Here is a 12,545-nt window from a genome sequence, read left to right as displayed (position 1 = left end):
TACTCCCCATACTGCTCTATTACTACTCCCAATACTACTCTACTACTACTCCCCATACTGCTCTACTACTACTCCCCATACTGCTCTACTACTACCCCCAATACTGCTCTATTACTACTCCCAATACTGCTCTACTACTACCCCCATACTGCTCTACTACTACTCCCCATACTGCTCTACTACTACTCCCCATACTGCTCTACTACTACCCCCAATACTGCTCTATTACTACTCCCAATACTACTCTACTACTACTCCCCATACTGCTCTACTACTACTCCCAATACTGCTCTACTACTACCCCCAGTACTGCTCTACTACTACCCCTAATACCACTCCCCATACTGCTCTACTATCCCCATACTGCTCTACTACTACCCCCATACTGCTCTACTACTACCCCCATACTGTTCTACTACTACCACCAATACTGCTCTACTTCTACCCCCATACTGCTCTACTACTACCCCCATACTGCTCTACTACTACTCCCCATACTGCTCTACTACTACTCCCCATACTGCTCTACTACCCCCATACTGCTCTACTACTACCCCCATACTGCTCTACTACTACTCCCCATACTGCTCTACTACAACTCCCCATACTGCTCTATTACTACTCCCCATACTGCTCTTCTACTATCCCCAATACTGCTCTTCTACCACTCCCCATACTGCTCTACTACTACCCCCAATACTACTCTACTACTACTCCCCATACTGCTCTACTACTACCCCCAATACTACTCTACTACTACCCCCAATACTGCTCTACTACTACCCCCAATACTACTCTACTACTACTCCCCATACTTCTCTACTACTACTCCCCATACTGCTCTACTACCCCCAGTACTGCTCTACTACTACCCCTAATACCACTCCCCATACTGCTCTACTACCCCCATACTGCTCTACTACTACTACCCCCATACTGCTCTACTACTCCCCATACTGCTCTACTACTACCACCAATACTGCTCTACTACTACCCCCATACTGCTCTACTACCCCCAGTACTGCTCTACTACTACCCCTAATACCACTCCCCATACTGCTCTACTACCCCCATACTGCTCTACTACTACTACCCCCATACTGCTCTACTACTCCCCATACTGCTCTACTACTACCACCAATACTGCTCTACTACTACCCCCATACTGCTCTACTACCCCCATACTGCTCTACTACCCCCATACTGCTCTACTACTACCACCAATACTGCTCTACTACTACCCTCAATACTGCTCTACTACCCCCAGTACTGCTCTACTACTACCCCTAATACCACTCCCCATACTGCTCTACTACCCCCATACTGCTCTACTACTACTACCACCCCCATACTGCTCTACTACTACCACCAATACTGCTCTACTACTACCCCCATACTGCTCTATTACTACTCCCCATACTGCTCTTCTACTATTCCCAATACTGCTCTTCTACCACTCCCCATACTGCTCTACTACTACTCCCCATACTGCTCTACTACTACCCCTACTACTGCTCTACTACTACCCCCAATACTGCTCTACTAATACCCCTAATACTGCTCTACTACTACCCCTAATACCATTCCCCATACTGCTCTACTACTACCCCTAATACTGCTCTACTACTACCCCTAATACCATTCCCCATACTGCTCTACTACTGTCCCCAATACTGCTCTTCTACTACTCCCCATACTGCTCTATTACTACCCCCCATACTGCTCTATTACTACCCCCCATACTGCTCTACTACTACCCCTAATACCACTCCCCATACTGCTCTTCTACTACTCCCCATACTGCTCTACTACTACCCCCATACTGCTCTACTACTACCCCAATACTGCTCTACTACTACCCCCAATACTGCTCTACTACTACCCCCAATACTGCTCTACTAATACCCCTAATACTGCTCTACTACTACCCCTAATACTGTCCTACTACTACCCCCAATACCACTCCCCATACTGCTCTACTACTACCCCCAATACTACTCCCCATACTGCTCTACTACTACTCCCCATACTGCTCTACTACTACCCCCAATACTGCTCTACTACTACCCCTAATACCACTCCCCATACTGCTCTACTACTACTCCCCATACTGCTCTACTACTACCCCCAATACTGCTCTACTACTACCCCCAATACTGCTCTACTACTACCCCTAATACCACTCCCCATACTGCTCTTCTACTACTCCCCATACTGCTCTTCTACTACTCCCCATACTGCTCTACTACTACCCCTAATACTGCTCTACTACTACCCCTAATACCACTCCCCATACTGCTCTACTACTACCACCCCAATACTGCACTACTACCACCCCAATACTGCTCTACTCCTACCCCTAATACTGCTCTACTACTACAACCCCCAATACTGCTCTACTACTACCCCTAATACTGTCCTACTACTACCCCCAATACCACTCCCCATACTGCTCTACTACTACCGCCAATACTGTCCTACTACTACTACCCCCAATACTGCTCTACTACTACCCCCAATACTTCTCCCAATACTGCTCTACTGCTAGCGCTACTATTGTTGCTGCTGCTACTACTACCCTCAATACTGCTCTACTACTACTACTCCCACAACTGCTACTACTACGCCCACATCTACTACTACACCCCTTATCCATTATGCCTCTACTACTACACCCTGCATGAAATAAATAAATGTAAAAAAAAGATTTAAAGATTTAAATCGAGAATTGAGAAAAAAAAAGTCAAAAAAATGTGAGGTTTTATTTTTTGGCCATATCGCCCAGCCCTACCTTCTAATCATGGAATAGAACCCAGCCTGTAATATACGCGACCACAATCCAACGGCCTCGAAACCCAACTGTGGATCCAATGCCTGAACTAAGAGCATATCCTGGCTATCTGTGCTTCTCTTTGACTCATCTCCCCCGTGTTCAGGCCATATAGGTGCAATGTTGCCTCCATATTATGCTAATGGACCCTATGGACAGGATGATATGTAGGCTGACGTGTTGTCGATGGTCGCATAGACTTTAACATAGCGATGGGGAACCTTCCGCTCTCCAGCTGTTGCAAATGTACAATTACCATCATGCCTGGGAAGCCAGCTTTAGCTTCAGCTGTCCAGGCATGATGGGAGTTGTAGTTTTGCAACAGCTGGAGGCTGAAGGTTCCCCACCCCTGCTTTAATAGGTGGAACGTGTACAATCTGTCAATTTGTGTTTGCAGGACTCAAAGACGTGGTTACCCCACATATTAGACTACATTTGGTCCATTGAAGTCTATGGGCCCATGGGCAACACATTGGGCTGCATGTTGCCACCTGTACAGCCCAACAAAGCCCTGACAACACCATGTAAATGAGGCCCAATGAAGTTGAAAGTTGCAATACATTACATAACCTAGATACAAGGGTGGCGCTATTTTTTTTAGAAGAAAAAAAAAAGACATTTAACTCAGCCCTCATCTCTCAGCCCCATACTAGCAGCTTGTGGCTTCTCCCTGGACATACTGGCAAACTTTGCCCTCACTAAACATGGCTTCCCACAAGCCCGGAGGCGTACAGCACGCGTCAGACGTCAGTGGGCGTGGCGAACCTTTGCCCAGAGAGTGGGCGTGACCTCGGGTGCTATTTAAAGGCGCCGCTGTGAGAAGGTGCTCTTGTCACCACCGCGTCCGCTTCATTCTTAGCTTCTCGCTCCGGCTACAGACACCGCAGACATGTCTCCAAGGAAGTTCTTCGTGGGTGGGAACTGGAAGATGAACGGTGACAAGAAGAGTCTGGGGGAGCTGATCGACACCCTGAACAGCGCCAAGATCAACACGGAGACAGGTGCGGGGGCTATAGGGAGCGCTCAATAATACAGTGCTGCTGCTGCAAAACTACAACTCCCAGCATGCCCTGACAGCCGAAGGCTGTCAGGGCATGCTGGGAGTTGTAGTTTGCAGCAGCTATAGAGCCCCAGGTTGTGAATAGTGACTCATTGGACAATGATCAATGAAATTACTATAAAGTATTGGGCCAAATCTCCCTGCAGGCTCAGTGCTGCCCCCTATGTGTCCCCTTATATACCTGGTGATGCCATAATACATTGTATGGGGGCCCCAGAGGTCCAATCCCCCCCATGTAACTATTAGGATGTGTTCACACAGGTCTGAAATGCTGCAGATTTTACCAATAGGGAAGTGAGAATCTGCAGCCCCCCAAGTGCGAACATGTCCTTAGGATGGTTGGGCCTATATAATGACGTCTTGTCCCTTTAAGAACTCCCACCTATTGCACGTCCTCCATACATTCATTGATCCGTCTCCGAGTCTTACAGGAAAAGCATCATGTTCAAGGGCGACTGTGGCTTATCGATGGCCGCCTGGTATTGATTATGGGCGGTAGATTCTATTTATGGACTCCGAATCCTGTAGGTCTTTGGCTTTCCAACCTTTGTAGAACTACAACTCCCATCATGCCTTAAAGCTTTAGCTGTCCAGACGTGATGGAAGTTGTAGTCTTGCAACTGCTGGAGGGTTCCCTACCCCTGTTAGAGCATGATGGGAGTTGTAGTCCTGTAGGAGCTGGAGAGCCTCATGTTGGGACAGGTCAGTGCAGTGATACTACAACCCCCAGCATGACCCTGAATTGATGTGATGCTTATAGCCTCAGTGGGTGTGTGCCATGCAGTGAAGGGGTTAATGCTCTCTGCACGGAAACTGTAACGCCACTTCCTGTTTCTATGGCGATATCTGTTAATTCTGTATCCATGTCTGTATTATACATGTGCCGGGGCCTGCATGGCATTACATGGGGGGGGCTGTGATGTGGGGTCTATATAGGGTCTGTGGGGATAGGCTGGCGTGGGGGGGGGAGGGGGGGGTCTGGAGGGGTAGGATGGCATTGAGCTGCGGAGTCTGGAGGGGTAGGCTGGCGTTGGGGGGGGGGGGGGGGGTCTGGAGGGGTAGGCTGGTGCTGAGCTGGGGGGGGGGGGGGGTCTGGAGGGGTAGGCTGGTGCTGAGCTGGGGGGGGGTCTGGAGGGGTAGGCTGGTGCTGAGCTGGGGGGGGTCTGGAGGGGTAGGCTGGTGCTGAGCTGGGGGGGGGGGTCTGGAGGGGTAGGCTGGTGCTGAGCTGGGGGGGGTCTGGAGTAGTAGGCTGGCGTTGGGGGGGGGGGGGGTCTGGAGGGGTAGGCTGGTGCTGAGCTGGGGGGGGGGGGTCTGGAGGGGTAGGCTGGTGCTGAGCTGGGGGGGGTCTGGAGTAGTAGGCTGGCGTTGGGGGGGGGGGGGGGTCTGGAGGGGTAGGCTGGCGTTGAGCTGGGGAGGGGGGGTCTGGAGGGGTAGGCTGGCGTTGAGCTGGGGAGGGGGGGTCTGGAGGGGTAGGATGGCATTGAGCTGGGGAGTCTGGAGGGGTAGGCTGGCGTTTGGGGGGGGGGGGGGTCTGGGTGTGTAGGATGGCGTTGAGCTGGGGAGTCTGGAGGGGTAGGCTGGTGCTGAGCTGGGGGGGGTCTGGAGGGGTAGGCTGGCGTTGAGCTGGGGGGGGGGGTCTGGAGGGGTAGGCTGGCGTTGAGTGGGGGATCCAGCACAGTCTCTCCCGTCCTTGAACAGCCAAAGTCCACAATGTGCTGGAACGCTGGAGTGTGAGACCTTAGTGGGCACAAAGCCAATAAGTGTGCAATGCACGGACCACCATCCTGCTGGGGGAGGGGTGACCTGTGATATCTAGACCACTACCCATCATGCACTTCACCCACAAGGCCCTGATGATGCAGGGCTGGATGCATTGGTGTGCTGCTGGTCTCTGCCCCTCTGCTGCAGCCGCTGTCTCTGTGCTCGCTCGCACGTACTCCCTTTCTCTGCAGTGTCGGCCTCTTAAAGAGACAGTAACAACAATGTGCCCGCCAGCTGCAGTAATGTGGTTGTGCATGCTCTGCCCTCCCTTTGTCTCCTCCGTTGCAGGCGAGGGGGCTACAAGGCGAACAGATCAATCTCGTCCTTGACTTTCAAGTGACCTTTAACCCTTGGCGTCTGACAGCTGAGGGACGATGGCCTAAAAACAGCTCTGACCTTTTAGGCCGCTCTGCACTTGGGCCTGTGTGAAGGTCGTGACTTTTAACCTTTTCATGTGTCCAGAATAAACTAGAGGGTTGTCTAAGAATAGTAAAGAGGGGGCAGCGGAGTGATGGGGGATCACAGTACAGTCAGGACCACCTTACATAATATCAGTGGAGTTTAGGACATCTTGCTTCTCTGCTTCCTGTCAATTAATGGGAAGTTCTCGCTCAGCCACATTGTGGGCCTCTCTGCTGCAGTTACTGATTCCAATCAGCGACTCCCTAGCTGTTGCAAAACTACAACTCCCAGCATGCACTGACAGCTGACATGCTGGAAGTTATAGTTGTGACACAGGTTAAGGATCACTGTAGCACATGTATAAGCCCTATGTTATAGGGATGGATCAACCACTGGAAGTATTAGGTTCCTATTCAATGACTGCAAGCAGAGATCTTGAAAACCATGAGGAATCAGACCCAGAAATTCTTAGTATTTTTTTTTTTTTCACCTGCATCTTATTCATTATCCATTGTGCTGTATACTCCCTGTTGTATACTGTTTATATGGAAACAGTCTCTCTGGAATATATCAGCAGAAAGGACATTTCCTTATATACCTGATATACCTTGGTGCTTACCCCAGTGGTAACAGACGCATGCAGCCTCCATTTAGATTAAAGGGGTTATCCAGCACTACAAAAACATGGCCACTTTCCCCCTCTCGTCTCCAGATTGGGTGGGCTTTCAAACTCTGTTCCATTGAAGTAAATGGAGCTTAATTGCAAACTACACCTGACCCGGAGATGAGGGGGGAAAAGTGGCCATGTTTTTGTAGCGCTGGATAACCCCTTTAATAGCAGTTGTATGGGTCACAAATATAGCTGCATATCCCTTTAAGAACCTGTATGAATTCTGAGTTACTCTGCATAGGTTTTATTTGCTGACTTCAGATCTCCCAGCCGGGGGGACAGTACTGATATCTGGCAGCTCGGTGCCAGACATGACTCCCTTCAGGACCCTGCGCTGAGCCAGCTGGCAGCATAGCAGAGCTGGCACCTGTTGCCCCAGTGTATAGGTCAGCGGGGGGCAATGCGCTCATTTCACCGGGATATTTTTACAGTAAACTTTCCAAACTGTATTTGCAGAAGGTGCAGAGAGTATGTATCGCTCTAATATTACGGTGATATTACTGTCTTAAAGGAGAAGTCTACCCTTCTGCAGAGAGTATGTATCGCTCTAATATTACGGTGATATTACTGTCTTAAAGGAGAAGTCTACCTAAAATCTGACATCTAGCATGGCTCTATTGGGTCTAACAAGACTAAAAGCGCCTTTACATTGAGATTTCTGACAGATTTTTGAAGCCAAAGCCAGGAGTGGATTTAAGAGGAGGAATCTTAGTCTTTCCTTTGACCTGTTCCCTGTCTATAGTCTGTTCCTGGCTTTGGCTTCAAAAACCTGTCGTGATAAATCTGTGTAAAGGTCCCCTTAGACACTGGTTTCAGGTGGACTCCTCCTGTGTGGCTTTATTCACATGCTGCAGACTTGTTGAGTATACTACCTCAGTGTGTTCCCCTTTAAGAACATGGCTTACAGTGACCCCTTTCCTCTTACAGAGGTTGTCTGCGGTGCCCCCTCCATTTACCTGGACTTTGCCCGGCAGAAGCTTGATGCAAAATTTGGCGTAGCCGCACAGAACTGTTATAAGGTGGCAAAGGGCGCGTTTACCGGGGAGATCAGGTGCGTCTCTATACACCGCCTCCTTACACTGTGTATAGGCTTCAGTCCCCACTCTATAACACGCTCCTTTATCTTCCAGTCCTGCCATGATCAAAGATGTCGGCGTCCACTGGGTGATTCTGGGGCATTCCGAGAGGCGACATGTGTTTGGAGAATCTGATGAGGTGAGATCATGGATGCCACATGTGACCTCTAGAGGGCGCTGCGTTACCTGCTGCTATCCCTGGGCACAGATGGCTCGGAGACCTGACTTGCACCATAAAGAGATGTCTGGGTTGGAGGACTTTTGCAGCTCAATAACTTCCTGCATTTTGTTTTGCAGCTGATTGGCCAGAAGGTGGCGCATGCTCTGTCTGAGAACCTGGGGGTGATCGCCTGTATCGGGGAGAAGCTGGACCAGCGCGAGGCCGGAATCACAGAGAAAGTTGTGTTTGAGCAGACAAAGGCTATCGCAAGTGAGTTCACACCCATTAGTGTTCTCAGATATATGGGCTAGAGGCCACGAGTGATTATTTAACCCTCTCCTGTCCATATTCTATACCCCCAGTGCAGACGGCTGTCCTTTCATCCACACCACTATAAACCTACTGGGTTCTGTATATTATAGCTGACGTCCTGCTGCCATAGCTGGGCCTGATAGAGCAGGATTTCCAAGCCAAATGGGCAATCCACAGGACGGCCACACAGATCAGCTGTCTGGTGCTGCAATTCAGTGAGCGGAGCTTGTCTCTGTTCATTGTGTATCGGTTGTGATGTGTAACTGCAGCTCAGCTCCTGTTTAAGTGAATGGTGGCTGCAGTTAACCCTCTCGTGTTGCAGCATGTAAGTAAACACTGGGTCACTGCAGTACATAAGGGGTTAAGCAGAAGGACACAAGCGCTTACCTTCTCCCCCTGGGCCCCCCTCCTGCACGGGCCCCATGGCAACTGCCTACCCTGCCTCTATGGTAGCTATGCCACTGGATTCAGCTTGTTGATGCTGATCTGCACTGAAAACTCTTTAAGTGCGAGATTCCCTCTAAGCAGAGACTTTGGGTCCCATTCCACGGGCCCGATCAACAATGTAAACGAGCGCCGATCTGCCAGATCGGCACTCGTTTACTGGGCCTATTCCATGGCCTGACAATCGTTTAATGAGGGCTGCAGGGACATCGTTACCGATGTCCTTGCAGCCCTTGTTTCTCATACTTTACCTGTCCAGGCTGCAGGTCTTCTACTTCTCCCTGGGCTGACTGACAGACCGCTCAGCCAGACAGGCCGCTCCAAAGCTGCCTTGCGGGACCGGGAGAAGACCTGCAGCCTGGTGAGGTAAAGTATGATACTTTCAAATCGTCTGTCGCCTGCCACGAACCACTATTCCACGTAGCGATGCACGGGTGTCAACCGATTTTAGGTTTGAACCTAAATAATTGGCTGATCGTTCTCTCTATTCCATGGAGCGATAATCGGCCGATTATCGTTCCATGGAATAGGCCCCTTATTCTGGCTATTACCAGTAAGGATCCTATTGGACGAAGAAATTCTTAATGATAACTACTAAAGTTTAGTCCACCATATTGCACAGAACGATAGTCGTTTACTTCATGTGATCCCAGCAACAGAGCGAACAATTGGCAAATGACTAAAATGATTTTGGTGTTGGTACATGGACGATTAGTCGTTTAATTGCTGCCTCCTGCATTTACACAAAACGATTAGCGTCTAAACTTGAACAATACAACGATTTTTCACATGAGGATGGTCCTGAGCAATGGGACCGAGAGGGTGGGTGCAGTTGTCCATTAATGCATGGCAAGTTTGCCAGGAGACTATAGCGCCCATGCTGTCCCCACCAGACAGCTGCTGTATTACCTGCCTGCACCCGAGCTGCAACTCATTTGATGCTCATCAGAGAGACCCTTCCACCCTGTAAATCCTATGGCAGGGAATCCTTATGACCCAGTTTGGGTTAATACCTTGTATGAACATTCAGCCAAGGGTCTAATCTGCCAATACACTATATTGATATAAATGAGATGACAGCCCCGATGACAGCCGTATAGAAGGCTGACAGTACTGCGGGTTTTGCTCTCCGTTCTATTAGATTTTACAGCAAAAATGACGGTAGAGGTTCGGCATCAAAATCCTGAAAACCAACTCGTAGACCTTGGGCTGGCTTTATGGCGGACTCCATTAGAGCTCGGACCTTCTCGCTCTCCTGGTATTGCAATGTCACCCCTTCTGTCTTGCAGATAATGTAGAAAACCATTGGGATAAAGTCGTTCTGGCATATGAACCAGTCTGGGCCATTGGTACTGGAAAGACTGCAACCCCCGAGCAGGTAAGTCCGTTATATACTCTGTATTGGGGCCCAGAGCCTCAGGTTACACTACAGGGCAGTATCCTGTATATAATGTCCTGTGGCTTTTACATTATGGTCTCCAGACCCCACTGGACTCTTCCCATGATGATGTGTAGTCTACAGAACGCCATATCTCACCCTGTGACTCTCTTGTATCCAGGCTCAGGAGGTGCACAAAAAGCTCCGCGAGTGGCTGAAGTCCAACATCTCTGAACAAGTCTCTAAGTCAGTCCGCATTATCTATGGAGGTAAGTCTGCTGCCAGTATGGTGTATACAGGGATTCTACAACTGGTAGGAGGGGAAGTATTGTCTGCTTGGTCTTTCGGGAGAGTATACATGAACCTCCACACCTCAGGCTATATACTGTTATAGCTTGGTTTAGTACCAGTAGGAATGTTGGGACTTAGGTTTGCACAAAATATGTTCCAACACAACATTGTTAAATTATTAAATTCTTGATGTATTCTGTATTATACTTCAGAGCTGCACTCACTATTCTGCTGGTGAGGTCACTGTGTACATACATTACATGACTTGTCCTACGTTACATCCTGTATTATACCCCAGAGCTGTGCTGGCATACTTGGTCTGTATCGCGCATGTCCTGGTGATATTACAGGTGGTGTCCTTGGACCAGGTACTAGAGCAGTGATGGCTAACCTTGACACTCTAGCGGTTGCAAACTACAACTCCCATCATGCCTGGGCAGCCAAATCCATATCTTTGGTTGTTCAGGCATGATGGGAATTGTAGTTTTGCAACAGCTGGAGTGTCAAGGTTAGCCATCACTGCTCTAGAGAGTAATTTTGATTTGAAAAGCTAAATCTTGTTTCCGGTAGCAGCCAGCAGAATTGTGAATGCAGCTGTGGAGTACAGGATACATTGTGTTATCATTGCAGACCTAGATTGCCACTATGGATATTCTTTCAATGGCTTCTTTAGAGACTACTTTAATATTTACACCCCTCCTCTTTGTCTTCAGGTTCAGTCACTGGACCCACCTGTAAGGAATTGGCCTCCCAGGATGATATTGATGGGTTCCTGGTGGGCGGAGCTTCACTGAAGCCAGAATTCATTGAGATCATCAATGCCAAGCATTAATCTGTTCCCTACTGTCCCATAATCCATCACAGTTTAGCAGTGTTGTGGCTCTTGTGTCTTTCGTTTACATGTCCCTTAGGCCCTCGGTGTGAGCCGCCTTCTCCCGGGTGACTCTGTGTACAGGAGACGGGTGGTTGATCTGTAATAAATTTAAAGGAAAACTGATTTCTGGAGTTGTTTCTTTCCTAGTATTATACAGAAAACTATAAAATGTCCTCAGATTGTGATGAATCATTATCGGAGGACTCCCAGCAAACACAACATCTTGGCAATAGAAATCTATTTAACATTTTTGTTTAAAAACTTTATTGAAGTGATGGCGCCCCCATGTTCTTGCTGTAACCATTGTCTTCCCAACTCTTTCCCTGGGCAGTGGACAGGCAGGAGTAGCTGCTCTCCTCTCCAGGCTTAGTTCTGCACGCTCATAGAACAGTGTGGTGGTTCTTCATCATACTTCTCTGCTTGGCAGAGGAGGAGAAGCAGTGCATGCATGGGCCATTCTCCTCCTCTGACAAGCAGAGATCTTTCATTTACCCTATTGGTGTATGTGTCATGTGGGGTTTGGGAATAGGGAATAAATGATGTGCCAGCTCCTAAAATATCACAGCAAAAGGGTGTTAGTGCTTTCAACAAAAAAAAAAAAAAAACACTGCAGCAGTTACTGGTGTAAAAATTTGGGACATTACCTATTGTGAATGACTTATTGTGAATGACTTGATCCCATCTTATCTATGCAGAGGCAAGTGTCTTGGGACACTTTTCAGAAACAAAAGGCATGTCCCTGACATGGACAGAGGTGGCAGCAGAGAGCACTGTCAGCCTGAAAAGAATACACCACTTCCTGCAGGACATACAGCAGCTAAGTGCTTAAAGGGTAACTTCAGATAGGGGGGAGAAATGATTTCCTATGAAAAATACTTGAAAGTGGGAGATTTATCAAACTGGTTAGAATTGTTAGTTGCCCCTAGCAACCAATCAGATTCCACCTTTTCATTTTTTTTTTTTTTAAAGAATTTGTGAGGAATGAAGTGGAATCTGGTTGCTAGGGGCAACTAACAATTCTATTGTACACAAGTTTGATCCCCCCTATGGAGTTTTATTGCGTTAATGTAATGTGGTAGAGCTCTGCAATGAACTCATGCATTCACTGTTACTGCATGTGTGAACCCAGCCTTAGGGTACTATTACACGGAGCGATAATCGGCCGATTATCACTATGTGTAATAAAGACAACGATCAGCCGATTGTTGTCATCTGCTCATCGTTGATATAGATTAGAAAATTGTCGGTGCCGACGTGTAATAGCGCTGCGTGGCCGGCGACTGACTA

General features: G+C 48.6%; 1 protein-coding gene and 1 long non-coding RNA gene across 5 annotated transcripts in view; one reads left to right on the top strand and one right to left on the bottom strand.

The window, feature by feature from the left end:
* The first annotated feature begins 3,651 nt into the window (after positions 1-3,651).
* Positions 3,652-11,377, top strand: TPI1 (triosephosphate isomerase 1). The gene is made up of 7 exons (XM_069979899.1): positions 3,652-3,831; positions 7,651-7,774; positions 7,854-7,938; positions 8,097-8,229; positions 10,005-10,093; positions 10,275-10,362; positions 11,098-11,377. The coding sequence occupies exons 1-7, from the start codon at positions 3,720-3,722 to the stop codon at positions 11,214-11,216; spliced, it is 750 nt and encodes a 249-aa protein (XP_069836000.1). The 5' UTR covers positions 3,652-3,719; the 3' UTR covers positions 11,217-11,377.
* LOC138799108 (uncharacterized) overlaps positions 10,914-12,545 on the bottom strand; it is a 61,989-nt gene continuing 60,357 nt past the window's right edge. For all 4 annotated transcript variants that reach the window (XR_011364217.1, XR_011364216.1, XR_011364219.1 and 1 more), the window contains exon 3: positions 10,914-11,355. This is a non-coding gene — a long non-coding RNA (uncharacterized lncRNA). The remainder of the gene's footprint in view (positions 11,356-12,545) is intronic.

The sequence above is a fragment of the Dendropsophus ebraccatus genome, chromosome 8, assembly GCF_027789765.1.
Source record: "Dendropsophus ebraccatus isolate aDenEbr1 chromosome 8, aDenEbr1.pat, whole genome shotgun sequence".
NCBI lineage: Eukaryota > Metazoa > Chordata > Amphibia > Anura > Hylidae > Dendropsophus > Dendropsophus ebraccatus.
This window is presented reverse-complemented; position numbering and strand designations above follow the sequence as displayed.

Bases quoted from the DNA above. Each gene is read 5' to 3' on its own strand.
- TPI1 (XM_069979899.1), top strand. From the start codon at position 3,720: ATGTCTCCAAGGAAGTTCTTCGTGGGTGGGAACTGGAAGATGAACGGT. The intron at 8,230-10,004 runs GTGAGTTCACAC...TCTGTCTTGCAG, and splicing joins GCAGACAAAGGCTATCGCAA to ATAATGTAGAAAACCATTGG. The intron at 10,094-10,274 runs GTAAGTCCGTTA...TCTTGTATCCAG, and splicing joins AGACTGCAACCCCCGAGCAG to GCTCAGGAGGTGCACAAAAA.